Source organism: Argentina silus (genome assembly GCF_951799395.1).
Source record: "Argentina silus genome assembly, chromosome: 18".
NCBI lineage: Eukaryota > Metazoa > Chordata > Actinopteri > Argentiniformes > Argentinidae > Argentina > Argentina silus.
This window is the reverse complement of record NC_139672.1, coordinates 1839766-1857289: the sequence shown is the minus strand read 5'-3', so window position 1 is coordinate 1857289 and position 17524 is coordinate 1839766. Positions and strand designations below refer to the sequence as shown.

At 41.6% G+C, this 17524-nt stretch overlaps 1 protein-coding gene across 1 annotated transcript; it reads left to right on the top strand.

Moving 5' to 3' along the window:
* Positions 1 to 14440: 14440 nt before the first annotated feature.
* LOC310819161 (general transcription factor II-I repeat domain-containing protein 2-like) lies at positions 14441 to 15748 on the top strand (the record flags this gene model as incomplete). Its single annotated transcript, XM_083690408.1, has 2 exons — positions 14441 to 15305; positions 15609 to 15748. 2 exons carry the CDS (start codon positions 14441 to 14443, stop codon positions 15746 to 15748), a joined length of 1005 nt encoding a protein of 334 aa, XP_083546534.1.
* Between the last annotated feature and the right edge of the window lie 1776 nt (positions 15749 to 17524).

Here is a 17524-nt window from a genome sequence, read left to right as displayed (position 1 = left end):
ATTTCTTCAATGTTGGCTGCAGGGCATTCCTGTGCAGGTGACAATGGTAATTTTTCAAAACGACAAGGATATTTAAACACATGATTATTTGTTTGCTGTGCTCTATGGCCTCTGCTACAGACCTCATCGAAATGACACTTTGATATCTTAGGGTGTACATATCAAGTCTTCCCAAATGGTCTAGCGGATAGGCATCTACCTTGTAACGCAGGGCGGCCCGGGTTCGATTCTTGTCATGGCAAATGTTTTTTGTAGAAAAATAAAATGAGTCCCAACGTGTGCAACAGAACAGTTTGAAATCTCGTTACATTTGCATCGTCATGAACATGACTTATATCAGGCTAGCTAATTTTTTCTTTGTTCATTTTAAGTGTAGAAACAATATTTCGTTTGTGAACATTTTTTTCTGCCGTTTTGACAACAGGCTCATGACTAAAGAACACACGGCTGTCTGCTGATTGACGCTTGACTGTAGATTTTCGCTTTGTGTCAAAAGAACTCCCTAACGCACACTTTTTCAAAGTAGGTGAATTCATCAGATCTGTTTGAAACATTGCATTTTATCCATGCACGACGACTACTTAGATACTCGCAGCACAGTTGCCTCATATAAATTGCCCGTGAGCGCGGAGCTTGTCTTTGTCACTGTAGCAACTTTGCTCCATCAGCGGGAGAAGGCGGTTCGAAGCCCCTGTAAGCACATGTTTCTCTAATTCCTTTGTTTCAGGCAAGCCACTGTGACGTCAGACGCCTTTACGCATACAGCTTTGCGATGCTTAGACAGTAATAACATAATTCATGTTTACATTTCTTTAATTTTCGACGCATTGTCGTTATTCGTGACGCATCAATGACCAATTGATTATATGGCAATGCAATGAAAAAAGCGTGTGGAAAACAGTGTTAATGACAGATTTGAGAAGCACATTTCTTCAATGTTGGCCGCATGGCATTCCTGTGCAGGTGACAATGGTAATTTTTCAAAACCACAAGGATATTTAAACACATGATTATTTGTTTGCTGTGCTCTATGGCCTCTGCTACAGACCTCATCGAAATGACACTTTGATATCTTAGGGTGTACATATCAAGTCTTCCCAAATGGTCTAGCGGATAGGCATCTACCTTGTAACGCAGGGCGGCCCGGGTTCGATTCTTGTCATGGCAAATGTTTTTTGTAGAAAAATAAAATGAGTCCCAACGTGTGCAACAGAACAGTTTGAAATCTCGTTACATTTGCATCGTCATGAACATGACTTATATCAGGCTAGCTAATTTTTTCTTTGTTCATTTTAAGTGTAGAAACAATATTTCGTTTGTGAACATTTTTTTCTGCCGTTTTGACAACAGGCTCATGACTAAAGAACACACGGCTGTCTGCTGATTGACGCTTGACTGTAGATTTTCGCTTTGTGTCAAAAGAACTCCCTAACGCACACTTTTTCAAAGTAGGTGAATTCATCAGATCTGTTTGAAACATTGCATTTTATCCATGCACGACGACTACTTAGATACTCGCAGCACAGTTGCCTCATATAAATTGCCCGTGAGCGCGGAGCTTGTCTTTGTCACTGTAGCAACTTTGCTCCATCAGCGGGAGAAGGCGGTTCGAAGCCCCTGTAAGCACATGTTTCTCTAATTCCTTTGTTTCAGGCAAGCCACTGTGACGTCAGACGCCTTTACGCATACAGCTTTGCGATGCTTAGACAGTAATAACATAATTCATGTTTACATTTCTTTAATTTTCGACGCATTGTCGTTATTCGTGACGCATCAATGACCAATTGATTATATGGCAATGCAATGAAAAAAGCGTGTGGAAAACAGTGTTAATGACAGATTTGAGAAGCACATTTCTTCAATGTTGGCCGCATGGCATTCCTGTGCAGGTGACAATGGTAATTTTTCAAAACCACAAGGATATTTAAACACATGATTATTTGTTTGCTGTGCTCTATGGCCTCTGCTACAGACCTCATCGAAATGACACTTAGATATCTTAGGGTGTACATATCAAGTCTTCCCAAATGGTCTAGCGGATAGGCATCTGCCTTGTCACGCAGGGCGGCCCGGGTTCGATTCCCGTCATGGCAAAGGATTTTTGTAGAAAAATAAAATGAGTCCCAACGTGTGCAACAGAACAGTTCGAAATCTCGTTACATTTGCATCGTCATGAACATGACTTATATCAGGCTAGCTAATTTTTTCTTTGTTCATTTTAAGTGTAGAAACAATATTTCGTTTGTGAACATTTTTTTCTGCCGTTTTGACAACAGGCTCATTACTAAAGAACACACGGCTGTCTGCTGATTGACGCTTGACTGTAGACTTTCGCTTTGTGTCAAAAGAACTTCCTAACGCACACTTTTTCAAAGTAGGTGAATTCATCAGATCTGTTTGAAACATTACATTTTATCCATGCACGACGACTGCTTAGATACTCGCAGCACAGTTGCCCCATATAAATTGCCCATGAGCGCGGAGCTTGTCTTTGTCACTGTAGCAACTTTGCTCCATCAGCGGGAGAATGCGGTTCGACGCCCCTGTAAGCACATGTTTCTCTAATTCCTTTGTTTCAGGCAAGCCACTGTGACGTCAGACGCCTTTACGCATACAGCTTTGCGATGCTTAGACAGTAATAACATAATTCATGTTTACATTTCTTTAATTTTCGACGCATTGTCGTTATTCGTGACGCATCAATGACCAATTGATTATATGGCAATGCAATGAAAAAAGCGTGTGGAAAACAGTGTTAATGACAGATTTGAGAAGCACATTTCTTCAATGTTGGCCGCATGGCATTCCTGTGCAGGTGACAATGGTAATTTTTCAAAACGACAAGGATATTTAAACACATGATTATTTGTTTGCTGTGCTCTATGGCCTCTGCTACAGACCTCATCGAAATGACACTTAGATATCTTAGGGTGTACATATCAAGTCTTCCCAAATGGTCTAGCGGATAGGCATCTATCTTGTAACGCAGGGCGGCCCGGGATCGATTCCCGTCATGGCAAATGTTTTTTGTAGAAAAATAAAATGAGTCCCAACGTGTGCAACAGAACAGTTCGAAATCTCGTTACATTTGCATCGTCATGAACATGACTTATATCAGGCTAGCTCATTTTTTCTTTGTTCATTTTAAGTGTAGAAACAATATTTCGTTTGTGAACATTTTTTTCTGCCGTTTTGACAACAGGCTCATGACTAAAGAACACACGGCTGTCTGCTGATTGACGCTTGACTGTAGATTTTCGCTTTGTGTCAAAAGAACTTCCTAACGCACACTTTTTCAAAGTAGGTGAATTCATCAGATCTGTTTGAAACATTGCATTTTATCCATGCACGACGACTGCTTAGATACTCGCAGCACAGTTGACCCATATACATTGCCCATGAGCGCGGAGCTTGTCTTTGTCACTGTAGCAACTTTGCTCCATCAGCGGGAGAAGGCGCTTCGACGCCCCTGTAAGCACATGTTTCTCTGATTCCTTTGTTTCAGGCAAGCCACTGTGACGTCAGACGCCTTTACGCATACAGCTTTGCGATGCTTAGACAGTAATAACATAATTCATGTTTACATTTCTTTAATTTTCGACGCATTGTCGTTATTCGTGACGCATCAATGACCAATTGATTATATGGCAATGCAATGAAAAAAGCGTGTGGAAAACAGTGTTAATGACAGATTTGAGAAGCACATTTCTTCAATGTTGGCCGCATGGCATTCCTGTGCAGGTGACAATGGTAATTTTTCAAAACGACAAGGATATTTAAACACATGATTATTTGTTTGCTGTGCTCTATGGCCTCTGCTACAGACCTCATCGAAATGACACTTAGATATCTTAGGGTGTACATATCAAGTCTTCCCAAATGGTCTAGCGGATAGGCATCTACCTTGTAACGCAGGGCGGCCCGTGTTCGATTCTCGTCATGGCAAATGTTTTTTGTAGAAAAATAAAATGAGTCCCAACGTGTGCAACAGAACAGTTCGAAATCTCGTTACATTTGCATCGTCATGAACATGACTTATATCAGGCTAGCTCATTTTTTCTTTGTTCATTTTAAGTGTAGAAACAATATTTCGTTTGTGACCATTTTTTTCTGCCGTTTTGACAACAGGCTCATGACGAAAGAACACACGGCTGTCTGCTGATTGACGCTTGACTGTAGATTTTCGCTTTGTGTCAAAAGAACTTCCTAACGCACACTTTTTCAAAGTAGGTGAATTCATCAGATCTGTTTGAAACATTGCATTTTATCCATGCACGACGACTGCTTAGATACTCGCAGCACAGTTGTCCCATATACATTGCCCGTGAGCGCGGAGCTTGTCTTTGTCACTGTCGCAACTTTGCTCCATCAGCGGGAGAAGGCGCTTCGACGCCCCTGTAAGCACATGTTTCTCTGATTCCTTTGTTTCAGGCAAGCCACTGTGACGTCAGACGCCTTTACGCATACAGCTTTGCGATGCTTAGACAGTAATAACATAATTCATGTTTACATTTCTTTAATTTTCGACGCATTGTCGTTATTCGTGACGCATCAATGACCAATTGATTATATGGCAATGCAATGAAAAAAGCGTGTGGAAAACAGTGTTAATGACAGATTTGAGAAGCACATTTCTTCAATGTTGGCCGCATGGCATTCCTGTGCAGGTGACAATGGTAATTTTTCAAAACGACAAGGATATTTAAACACATGATTATTTGTTTGCTGTGCTCTATGGCCTCTGCTACAGACCTCATCGAAATGACACTTAGATATCTTAGGGTGTACATATCAAGTTTTCCCAAATGGTCTAGCGGATAGGCATCTACCTTGTAACGCAGGGCGGCCCGGGTTCGATTCCCGTCATGGCAAGTGTTTTTTGTAGAAAAATAAAATGAGTCCCAACGTGTGCAACAGAACAGTTCGAAATCTCGTTACATTTGCATCGTCATGAACATGACTTATATCAGGCTAGCTCATTTTTTCTTTGTTCATTTTAAGTGTAGAAACAATATTTCGTTTGTGACCATTTTTTTCTGCCGTTTTGACAACAGGCTCATGACTAAAGAACACACGGCTGTCTGCTGATTGACGCTTGACTGTAGTTTTTCGCTTTGTGTCAAAAGAACTTCCTAACGCACACTTTTTCAAAGTAGGTGAATTCATCAGATCTGTTTGAAACATTGCATTTTATCCATCCACGACGACTGCTTAGATACTCGCAGCACAGTTGCCCCATATACATTGCCCATGAGCGCGGAGCTTGTCTTTGTCACTGTCGCAACTTTGCTCCATCAGCGGGAGAAGGCGCTTCGACGCCCCTGTAAGCACATGTTTCTCTGATTGCTGTGCTCTATGGCCTCTGCTACAGACCTCATCGAAATGACACTTAGATATCTTAGGGTGTACATATCAAGTTTTCCCAAATGGTCTAGCGGATAGGCATCTACCTTGTAACGCAGGGCGGCCCGGGTTCGATTCCCGTCATGGCAAGTGTTTTTTGTAGAAAAATAAAATGAGTCCCAACGTGTGCAACAGAACAGTTCGAAATCTCGTTACATTTGCATCGTCATGAACATGACTTATATCAGGCTAGCTCATTTTTTCTTTGTTCATTTTAAGTGTAGAAACAATATTTCGTTTGTGAACATTTTTTTCTGCCGTTTTGACAACAGGCTCATGACTAAAGAACACACGGCTGTCTGCTGATTGACGCTTGACTGTAGATTTTCGCTTTGTGTCAAAAGAACTTCCTAACGCACACTTTTTCAAATTAGGTGAATTCATCAGATCTGTTTGAAACATTGCATTTTATCCATGCACGACGACTGCTTAGATACTCGCAGCACAGTTGCCCCATATACATTGCCCATGAGCGCGGAGCTTGTCTTTGTCACTGTCGCAACTTTGCTCCATCAGCGGGAGAAGGCGCTTCGACGCCCCTGTAAGCACATGTTTCTCTGATTCCTTTGTTTCAGGCAAGCCACTGTGACGTCAGACGCCTTTACGCATACAGCTTTGCGATGCTTAGACAGTAATAACATAATTCATGTTTACATTTCTTTAATTTTCGACGCATTGTCGTTATTCGTGACGCATCAATGACCAATTGATTATATGGCAATGCAATGAAAAAAGCGTGTGGAAAACAGTGTTAATGACAGATTTGAGAAGCACATTTCTTCAATGTTGGCCGCATGGCATTCCTGTGCAGGTGACAATGGTAATTTTTCAAAACGACAAGGATATTTAAACACATGATTATTTGTTTGCTGTGCTCTATGGCCTCTGCTACAGACCTCATCGAAATGACACTTAGATATCTTAGGGTGTACATATCAAGTTTTCCCAAATGGTATAGCGGATAGGCATCTACCTTGTAACGCAGGGCGGCCCGGGTTCGATTCCCGTCATGGCAAGTGTTTTTTGTAGAAAAATAAAATGAGTCCCAACGTGTGCAACAGAACAGTTCGAAATCTCGTTACATTTGCATCGTCATGAACATGACTTATATCAGGCTAGCTCATTTTTTCTTTGTTCATTTTAAGTGTAGAAACAATATTTCGTTTGTGAACATTTTTTTCTGCCGTTTTGACAACAGGCTCATGACTAAAGAACACACGGCTGTCTGCTGATTGACGCTTGACTGTAGATTTTCGCTTTGTGTCAAAAGAACTTCCTAACGCACACTTTTTCAAAGTAGGTGAATTCATCAGATCTGTTTGAAACATTGCATTTTATCCATGCACGACGACTGCTTAGATACTCGCAGCACAGTTGCCCCATATACATTGCCCATGAGCGCGGAGCTTGTCTTTGTCACTGTCGCAACTTTGCTCCATCAGCGGGAGAAGGCGCTTCGACGCCCCTGTAAGCACATGTTTCTCTGATTCCTTTGTTTCAGGCAAGCCACTGTGACGTCAGACGCCTTTACGCATACAGCTTTGCGATGCTTAGACAGTAATAACATAATTCATGTTTACATTTCTTTAATTTTCGACGCATTGTCGTTATTCGTGACGCATCAATGACCAATTGATTATATGGCAATGCAATGAAAAAAGCGTGTGGAAAACAGTGTTAATGACAGATTTGAGAAGCACATTTCTTCAATGTTGGCCGCATGGCATTCCTGTGCAGGTGACAATGGTAATTTTTCAAAACGACAAGGATATTTAAACACATGATTATTTGTTTGCTGTGCTCTATGGCCTCTGCTACAGACCTCATCGAAATGACACTTAGATATCTTAGGGTGTACATATCAAGTTTTCCCAAATGGTCTAGCGGATAGGCATCTACCTTGTAACGCAGGGCGGCCCGGGTTCGATTCCCGTCATGGCAAGTGTTTTTTGTAGAAAAATAAAATGAGTCCCAACGTGTGCAACAGAACAGTTCGAAATCTCGTTACATTTGCATCGTCATGAACATGACTTATATCAGGCTAGCTCATTTTTTCTTTGTTCATTTTAAGTGTAGAAACAATATTTCGTTTGTGAACATTTTTTTCTGCCGTTTTGACAACAGGCTCATGACTAAAGAACACACGGCTGTCTGCTGATTGACGCTTGACTGTAGATTTTCGCTTTGTGTCAAAAGAACTTCCTAACGCACACTTTTTCAAAGTAGGTGAATTCATCAGATCTGTTTGAAACATTGCATTTTATCCATGCACGACGACTGCTTAGATACTCGCAGCACAGTTGCCCCATATACATTGCCCATGAGCGCGGAGCTTGTCTTTGTCACTGTCGCAACTTTGCTCCATCAGCGGGAGAAGGCGCTTCGACGCCCCTGTAAGCACATGTTTCTCTGATTCCTTTGTTTCAGGCAAGCCACTGTGACGTCAGACGCCTTTACGCATACAGCTTTGCGATGCTTAGACAGTAATAACATAATTCATGTTTACATTTCTTTAATTTTCGACGCATTGTCGTTATTCGTGACGCATCAATGACCAATTGATTATATTGCAATGCAATGAAAAAAGCGTGTGGAAAACAGTGTTAATGACAGATTTGAGAAGCACATTTCTTCAATGTTGGCCGCATGGCATTCCTGTGCAGGTGACAATGGTAATTTTTCAAAACGACAAGGATGTTTAAACACATGATTATTTGTTTGCTGTGCTCTATGGCCTCTGCTACAGACCTCATCGAAATGACACTTAGATATCTTAGGGTGTACATATCAAGTTTTTCCAAATGGTCTATCGGATAGGCATCTACCTTGTAACGCAGGGCGGCCCGGGTTCGATTCCCGTCATGGCAAGTGTTTTTTGTAGAAAAATAAAATGAGTCCCAACGTGTGCAACAGAACAGTTCGAAATCTCGTTACATTTGCATCGTCATGAACATGACTTATATCAGGCTAGCTAATTTTTTCTTTGTTCATTTTAAGTGTAGAAACAATATTTCGTTTGTGACCATTTTTTTCTGCCGTTTTGACAACAGGCTCATGACTAAAGAACACACGGCTGTCTGCTGATTGACGCTTGACTGTAGAATTTCGCTTTGTGTCAAAAGAACTTCCTAACGCACACTTTTTCAAAGTAGGTGAATTCATCAGATCTGTTTGAAACATTGCATTTTATCCATGCACGACGACTGCTTAGATATTCGCAGCACAGTTGCCCCATATACATTGCCCATGAGCGCGGAGCTTGTCTTTGTCACTGTCGCAACTTTCCTCCATCAGCGGGAGAAGTCGCTTCGACGCCCCTGTAAGCACATGTTTCTCTAATTCCTTTGTTTCAGGCAAGCCACTGTGACGTCAGACGCCTTTACGCATACAGCTTTGCGATGCTTAGACAGTAATAACATAATTCATGTTTACATTTCTTTAATTTTCGACGCATTGTCGTTATTCGTGACGCATCAATGACCAATTGATTATATGGCAATGCAATGAAAAAAGCGTGTGGAAAACAGTGTTAATGACAGATTTGAGAAGCACATTTCTTCAATGTTGGCCGCATGGCATTCCTGTGCAGGTGACAATGGTAATTTTTCAAAACGACAAGGATATTTAAACACATGATTATTTGTTTGCTGTGCTCTATGGCCTCTGCTACAGACCTCATCGAAATGACACTTAGATATCTTAGGGTGTACATATCAAGTCTTCCCAAATGGTCTAGCGGATAGGAATCTGCCTTGTCACGCAGGGCGGCCCGGGTTCGATTCCCGTCATGGCAAATGATTTTTGTAGAAAAATAAAATGAGTCCCAACGTGTGCAACAGAACAGTTCGAAATCTCGTTACATTTGCATCGTCATGAACATGACTTATATCAGGCTAGCTCATTTTTTCTTTGTTCATTTTAAGTGTAGAAACAATATTTCGTTTGTGACCATTTTTTTCTGCCGTTTTGACAAGAGGCTCATGACTAAAGAACACACGGCTGTCTGCTGATTGACGCTTGACTGTAGATTTTCGCTTTGTGTCAAAAGAACTTCCTAACGCACACTTTTTCAAAGTAGGTGAATTCATCAGATCTGTTTGAAACATTGCATTTTATCCATGCACGACGACTGCTTAGATACTCGAAGCACAGTTGCCCCATATAAATTGCCCATGAGCGCGGAGCTTGTCTTTGTCACTGTAGCAACTTTGCTCCATCAGCGGGAGAAGGCGCTTCGACGCCCCTGTAAGCACATGTTTCTCTGATTCCTTTGTTTCAGGCAAGCCACTGTGACGTCAGACGCCTTTACGCATACAGCTTTGCGATGCTTAGACAGTAATAACATAATTCATGTTTACATTTCTTTAATTTTCGACGCATTGTCGTTATTCGTGACGCATCAATGACCAATTGATTATATGGCAATGCAATGAAAAAAGCGTGTGGAAAACAGTGTTAATGACAGATTTGAGAAGCACATTTCTTCAATGTTGGCCGCAGGGCATTCCTGTGCAGGTGACAATGGTAATTTTTCAAAACGACAAGGATATTTAAACACATGATTATTTGTTTGCTGTGCTCTATGGCCTCTGCTACAGACCTCATCGAAATGACACTTAGATATCTTAGGGTGTACCTATCAAGTCTTCCCAAATGGTCTAGCGGATAGGCATCTACCTTGTAACGCAGGGCGGCCCGGGTTCGATTCCCGTCATGGCAAATGTTTTTTGTAGAAAAATAAAATGAGTCCCAACGTGTGCAACAGAACAGTTCGAAATCTCGTTACATTTGCATCGTCATGAACATGACTTATATCAGGCTAGCTAATTTTTTCTTTGTTCATTTTAAGTGTAGAAACAATATTTCGTTTGTGAACATTTTTTTCTGCCGTTTTGACAACAGGCTCATGACTAAAGAACACACGGCTGTCTGCTGATTGACGCTTGACTGTAGATTTTCGCTTTGTGTCAAAAGAACTTCCTAACGCACACTTTTTCAAAGTAGGTGAATTCATCAGATCTGTTTGAAACATTGCATTTTATCCATGCACGACGACTGCTTAGATACTCGCAGCACAGTTGCCCCATATAAATTGCCCATGAGCGCGGAGCTTGTCTTTGTCACTGTAGCAACTTTGCTCCATCAGCGGGAGAAGGCGGTTCGACGCCCCTGTAAGCACATGTTTCTCTAATTCCTTTGTTTCAGGCAAGCCACTGTGACGTCAGACGCCTTTACGCATACAGCTTTGCGATGCTTAGACAGTAATAACATAATTCATGTTTACATTTCTTTAATTTTCGACGCATTGTCGTTATTCGTGACGCATCAATGACCAATTGATTATATGGCAATGCAATGAAAAAAGCGTGTGGAAAACAGTGTTAATGACAGATTTGAGAAGCACATTTCTTCAATTTTGGCTGCAGGGCATTCCTGTGCAGGTGACAATGGTAATTTTTCAAAACGACAAGGATATTTAAACACATGATTATTTGTTTGCTGTGCTCTATGGCCTCTGCTACAGACCTCATCGAAATGACACTTAGATATCTTAGGGTGTACATATCAAGTCTTCCCAAATGGTCTAGCGGATAGGCATCTGACTTGTCACGCAGGGCGGCCCGGGTTCGATTCCCGTCATGGCAAAGGATTTTTGTAGAAAAATAAAATGAGTCCCAACGTGTGCAACAGAACAGTTCGAAATCTCGTTACATTTGCATCGTCATGAACATGACTTATATCAGGCTAGCTAATTTTTTCTTTGTTCATTTTAAGTGTAGAAACAATATTTCGTTTGTGAACATTTTTTTCTGCCGTTTTGAAAACAGGCTCATTACTAAAGAACACACTGCTGTCTGCTGATTGACGCTTGACTGTAGATTTTCGCTTTGTGTCAAAAGAACTCCCTAAAGCACACTTTTTCTAAGTAGGTGAATTCATCAGATCTGTTTGAAACATTGCATTTTATCCATGCACGACGACTACTTAGATACTCGCAGCACAGTTGCCTCATATAAATTGCCCATGAGCGCGGAGCTTGTCTTTGTCACTGTAGCAACTTTGCTCCATCAGCGGGAGAAGGCGGTTCGACGCCCCTGTAAGCACATGTTTCTCTAATTCCTTTGTTTCAGGCAAGCCACTGTGACGTCAGACGCCTTTACGCATACAGCTTTGCGATGCTTAGACAGTAATAACATAATTCATGTTTACATTTCTTTAATTTTCGACGCATTGTCGTTATTCGTGACGCATCAATGACCAATTGATTATATGGCAATGCAATGAAAAAAGCGTGTGGAAAACAGTGTTAATGACAGATTTGAGAAGCACATTTCTTCAATGTTGGCCGCAGGGCATTCCTGTGCAGGTGACAATGGTAATTTTTCAAAACGACAAGGATATTTAAACACTTGATTATTTGTTTGCTGTGCTCTATGGCCTCTGCTACAGACCTCATCGAAATGACACTTAGATATCTTAGGGTGTACATATCAAGTCTTCCCAAATGGTCTAGCGGATAGGAATCTGCCTTGTCACGCAGGGCGGCCCGGGTTCGATTCCCGTCATGGCAAAGGATTTTTGTAGAAAAATAAAATGAGTCCCAACGTGTGCAACAGAACAGTTCGAAATCTCGTTACATTTGCATCGTCATGAACATGACTTATATCAGGCTAGCTAATTTTTTCTTTGTTCATTTTAAGTGTAGAAACAATATTTCGTTTGTGAACATTTTTTTCTGCCGTTTTGAAAACAGGCTCATTACTAAAGAACACACTGCTGTCTGCTGATTGACGCTTGACTGTAGATTTTCGCTTTGTGTCAAAAGAACTCCCTAAAGCACACTTTTTCAAAGTAGGTGAATTCATCAGATCTGTTTGAAACATTGCATTTTATCCATGCACGACGACTACTTAGATACTCGCAGCACAGTTGCCTCATATAAATTGCCCATGAGCGCGGAGCTTGTCTTTGTCACTGTAGCAACTTTGCTCCATCAGCGGGAGAAGGCGGTTCGACGCCCCTGTAAGCACATGTTTCTCTAATTCCTTTGTTTCAGGCAAGCCACTGTGACGTCAGACGCCTTTACGCATACAGCTTTGCGATGCTTAGACAGTAATAACATAATTCATGTTTACATTTCTTTAATTTTCGACGCATTGTCGTTATTCGTGACGCATCAATGACCAATTGATTATATGGCAATGCAATGAAAAAAGCGTGTGGAAAACAGTGTTAATGACAGATTTGAGAAGCACATTTCTTCAATGTTGGCCGCAGGGCATTCCTGTGCAGGTGACAATGGTAATTTTTCAAAACGACAAGGATATTTAAACACTTGATTATTTGTTTGCTGTGCTCTATGGCCTCTGCTACAGACCTCATCGAAATGACACTTAGATATCTTAGGGTGTACATATCAAGTCTTCCCAAATGGTCTAGCGGATAGGAATCTGCCTTGTCACGCAGGGCGGCCCGGGTTCGATTCCCGTCATGGCAAAGGATTTTTGTAGAAAAATAAAATGAGTCCCAACGTGTGCAACAGAACAGTTCGAAATCTCGTTACATTTGCATCGTCATGAACATGACTTATATCAGGCTAGCTAATTTTTTCTTTGTTCATTTTAAGTGTAGAAACAATATTTCGTTTGTGAACATTTTTTTCTGCCGTTTTGACAACAGGCTCATGACTAAAGAACACACGGCTATCTGCTGATTGACGCTTGACTGTAGATTTTCGCTTTGTGTCAAAAGAACTCCCTAACGCACACTTTTTCAAAGTAGGTGAATTCATCAGATCTGTTTGAAACATTGCATTTTATCCATGCACGACGACTACTTAGATACTCGCAGCACAGTTGCCTCATATAAATTGCCCATGAGCGCGGAGCTTGTCTTTGTCACTGTAGCAACTTTGCTCCATCAGCGGGAGAAGGTGGTTCGACGCCCCTGTAAGCACATGTTTCTCTAATTCCTTTGTTTCAGGCAAGCCACTGTGACGTCAGACGCCTTTACGCATACAGCTTTGCGATGCTTAGACAGTAATAACATAATTCATGTTTACATTTCTTTAATTTTCGACGCATTGTCGTTATTCGTGACGCATCAATGACCAATTGATTATATGGCAATGCAATGAAAAAAGCGTGTGGAAAACAGTGTTAATGACAGATTTGAGAAGCACATTTCTTCAATGTTGGCTGCAGGGCATTCCTGTGCAGGTGACAATGGTAATTTTTCAAAACGACAAGGATATTTAAACACATGATTATTTGTTTGCTGTGCTCTATGGCCTCTGCTACAGACCTCATCGAAATGACACTTAGATATCTTAGGGTGTACATATCAAGTCTTCTAAAAAGGTCTAGCGCATGGCTGCCCAATTTGGGGCCCGTGGGCCAAACTTGGCCCGCGACCGATTATATTTGGCCCGCGCCTTATCCACTGTATAATTTTTTTCCCGCCACCAGCGCTCGGAATCTGCGCTCGCTCTCATTGAATATTATTTATTGGTGCACTTCCACTCCTGACCAGAGAATAACATTGTGATACAATGATGGTAGGGTGGCGCTGTATGAGCTCCTACCAGATGCAATCCGGTGAGGCGAAGACCAGTGAGTGAGAGGATGCAAGGATGGAGCGTGTTAAGGAGTGGCACACAGACAAGCGAAAATTCAAAAAAAGTTGGGAACATGATTATCTTTTTACAGAGGTCGATTCCACCGCAGTGTGTCTGGTATGTAAGCAGAGGGTCGCTGTTTCAAAGGAGTACAACATTCGTCGTCACTATGAAACTATGCATTCTCACCAGTTCGCAAAATACACAGGTGACGATCGCAAGCTGAAGGTAGCAGACTTGCTAAGAAAGCTAACCACACAGCAGCGAACTTTACTTCAGCCGTCCACTGCACAAGAAAATGCCACTCGGGCAAGTTATCGCATTAGCAAAGTCATTGTCAGAAGTGGACGAGCTTTTGCTGCGGGTGATTTTGTCAAAGAGTGTCTGACAATTGCTTCTGAAGCTGTGTGTCCAACTCAGATGCGGGCATTTTCTCAGATTAGCCTGTCAAGGAACACCCGCCACGTTGAGGACATGGCCGAAGACGTTCGGGGCCAGATAGCCCAAAGAGCAAGTTGGTTTTCTGCCTTCTCCATAGCAAGCGATGAAAGCACCGACATATCTGACTCAGCACAGTTGCTGGTGTTTTTGCGAGGCGTCAATGAGGACTTTGAAGTGTGTCAAGAACTAGCGGGCCTTGAAACACTGAAAGGGACAACAAGAGGTATCGATATTTTTATGGCAGTGCAGCGAATTATGGACAAGAACGGGTTGAAGTGGGAAAACCTATCTGACATCACGACTGATGGAGCCCCGGCCATGGTCGGTAAGAGAGCAGGCCTAACTGCACTTGTGTCGGACAAAGTCCGTGAGTTTGGTGGCTCGATTTTTAAATACCATTGTATTTTGCATCAGGAGCAACTGTGCGCTAAAAACATCGGCCTGAAGAACGTGATGCAGGATGTCGTTGGCATTGTCAATAATATTCGCTCAAAGGCGCTCTCACACCGTCAGTTCAAAGCTCTTGTTGATGAGATGGATGCCCAGTATGGTGATGTATTGTACCACCAGGAGGTGCGGTGGCTGAGCCGTGGGAAAGTTTTACGACGTTTCTTTGAGTTGCGTGAGGAAATCAGGGTGTTTCAAGCCACAAAGAAGAACAGCATCCAAGTGCCCTCGGACAATCACTCGCTTGCAGACCTGGCTTTTCTTGTGGACATCACAGAGCTGCTGAATATCCTCAATCTTCAGCTTCAAGGGAGAGACCAGATAATCACTCAGATGTATGACCATGTCAAAGCCTTCAAGCAAAAGCTCCAGTTGCTTAGCAGACATCTCTCAACAGGTGAGATCTAACTTTAATATGTTATTGAACACACAACAATGTAGTAGGCTTGTTATTGATCACAACCATGTTATTATATTTGTGTGATGCATGCATACTTTGTGTTTGTGGAAAATGGATGTTCTATTTAAATCTAGGCATTAAATCCAATCACAGAAGCAGTATTTGTTTTTCATACTGCAGCCATAAACAAAAAAAAGTAATTTTTTTCTCATTTGATTGATGTTTGGTATTTAATTGAAAATCAAATGAACAATCTTGCATCTTACATTGCTCCTTTTGTCTTTGTGTCTGTACATTCAGGAAATTTGGCACATTTTCCCAGCCTCAGAGAAGTTGGGTTGATGGAGGAAGACACACCAAAATACCTCGACATTCTCAGCAATCTTGTGGTGGAGTTTGACCATCGCTTTGAAGATTTTCGTGGAAATGAAACAGCATGAGCTGTTTGTGCAACCCTTTTCTGTAAATGTGGATGCAGTCAGTGAGGAGCTTCAAATGGAACTTTTGGAACTTCAGTCTGATTCAGACCTCCGTAGCAGGTTCAGAGAGCTTTCCTTACAGGACTTTTACAAATGTGTTCCTGCACACAGATATGGCAAGATCCGCAAACATGCACAGGTGATGTTATCCCTCTTTGGAAGTACCTATGTATGTGAGCAGGCTTTCAGCCTGATGAATCTTAAGAAGTCCAAACTAAGAAATGCTTTATCTGACTCTCACCTACATGACATTCTCACTTTGTCAGTTAGTCAGCTGGAGCCTGATATTGAGAGACTTTTAAAAACCAAGGACAGGCTTCATGTCTCCCACTGATAGGCCTAGCCTACTTCAGGCAGGATGTGTAGGCCTAGGCCTCCAATGTGTCAGAGTATGTTCTGCTCTGTATGATTAATGGGGGCATGTTTTGTCCCATGTTACTTTGTTTATTGCACTTGTAAGTACAGTACTGATTTCTACAAACCTTCTCAAGCTGTTGTCCAATTCTACTACTATTCCTGATTTAAAAATGATTGTTCAAACCAGTGAAGAATGTATTTTGGTCCCATGGAGACATGTTTTGTCCCATGTTACTTTGCACTAAATGTCTTTGTATTTGAAGATATAGGCCCAAGGCCTAGTAATGTTCCATATCTGTCTTCAAATATTTCATAGTGCTTCAATTATTTTTCGAATTTAAAGAAGCCAGATTGACGTCAGTAATTTTTTGAACATTAATGTGAAGCACAATAAACTGTGTCATTCCTTTTTCGAAATTACTTTGTGATAGTGTTTATTTTGTACACGCATACTATATATACCCATATTTAACTTAATGTACTGCAGAATTAACATTTTGGCCCACGACCCTCCCCCCAGATTAAATTTTGGCCCTCCACTGGGAAGAATTTGGGCACCCCTGGTCTAGCGGATAGGCATCTGCCTTGTCACGCAGGGCGGCCCGGGTTCGATTCCCGTCATGGCAAAGGATTTTTGTAGAAAAATAAAATGAGTCCCAACGTGTGCAACAGAACAGTTCGAAATCTCGTTACATTTGCATCGTCATGAACATGACTTATATCAGGCTAGCAAATTTTTTCTTTGTTCATTTTAAGTGTAGAAACAATATTTTGTTTGTGAACATTTTTTTCTGTCGTTTTGACAACAGGCTCATTACTAAAGAACACACGGCTGTCTGCTGATTGACGCTTGACTGTAGATTTTCGCTTTGTGTCAAAAGAACTCCCTAACGCACACTTTTTCAAAGTAGGTGAATTCATCAGATCTGTTTGAAACATTGCATTTTATCCATGCACGACGACTACTTAGATACTCGCAGCACAGTTGCCTCATATAAATTGCCCATGAGCGCGGAGCTTGTCTTTGTCACTGTAGCAACTTTGCTCCATCAGCGGGAGAAGGAGGTTCGACGCCCCTGTAAGCACATGTTTCTCTAATTCCTTTGTTTCAGGCAAGCCACTGTGACGTCAGACGCCTTTACGCATACAGCTTTGCGATGCTTAGACAGTAATAACATAATTCATGTTTACATTTCTTTAATTTTCGACGCATTGTCGTTATTCGTGACGCATCAATGACCAATTGATTATATGGCAATGCAATGAAAAAAGCGTGTGGAAAACAGTGTTAATGACAGATTTGAGAAGCACATTTCTTCAATGTTGGCTGCAGGGCATTCCTGTGCAGGTGACAATGGTAATTTTTCAAAACGACAAGGA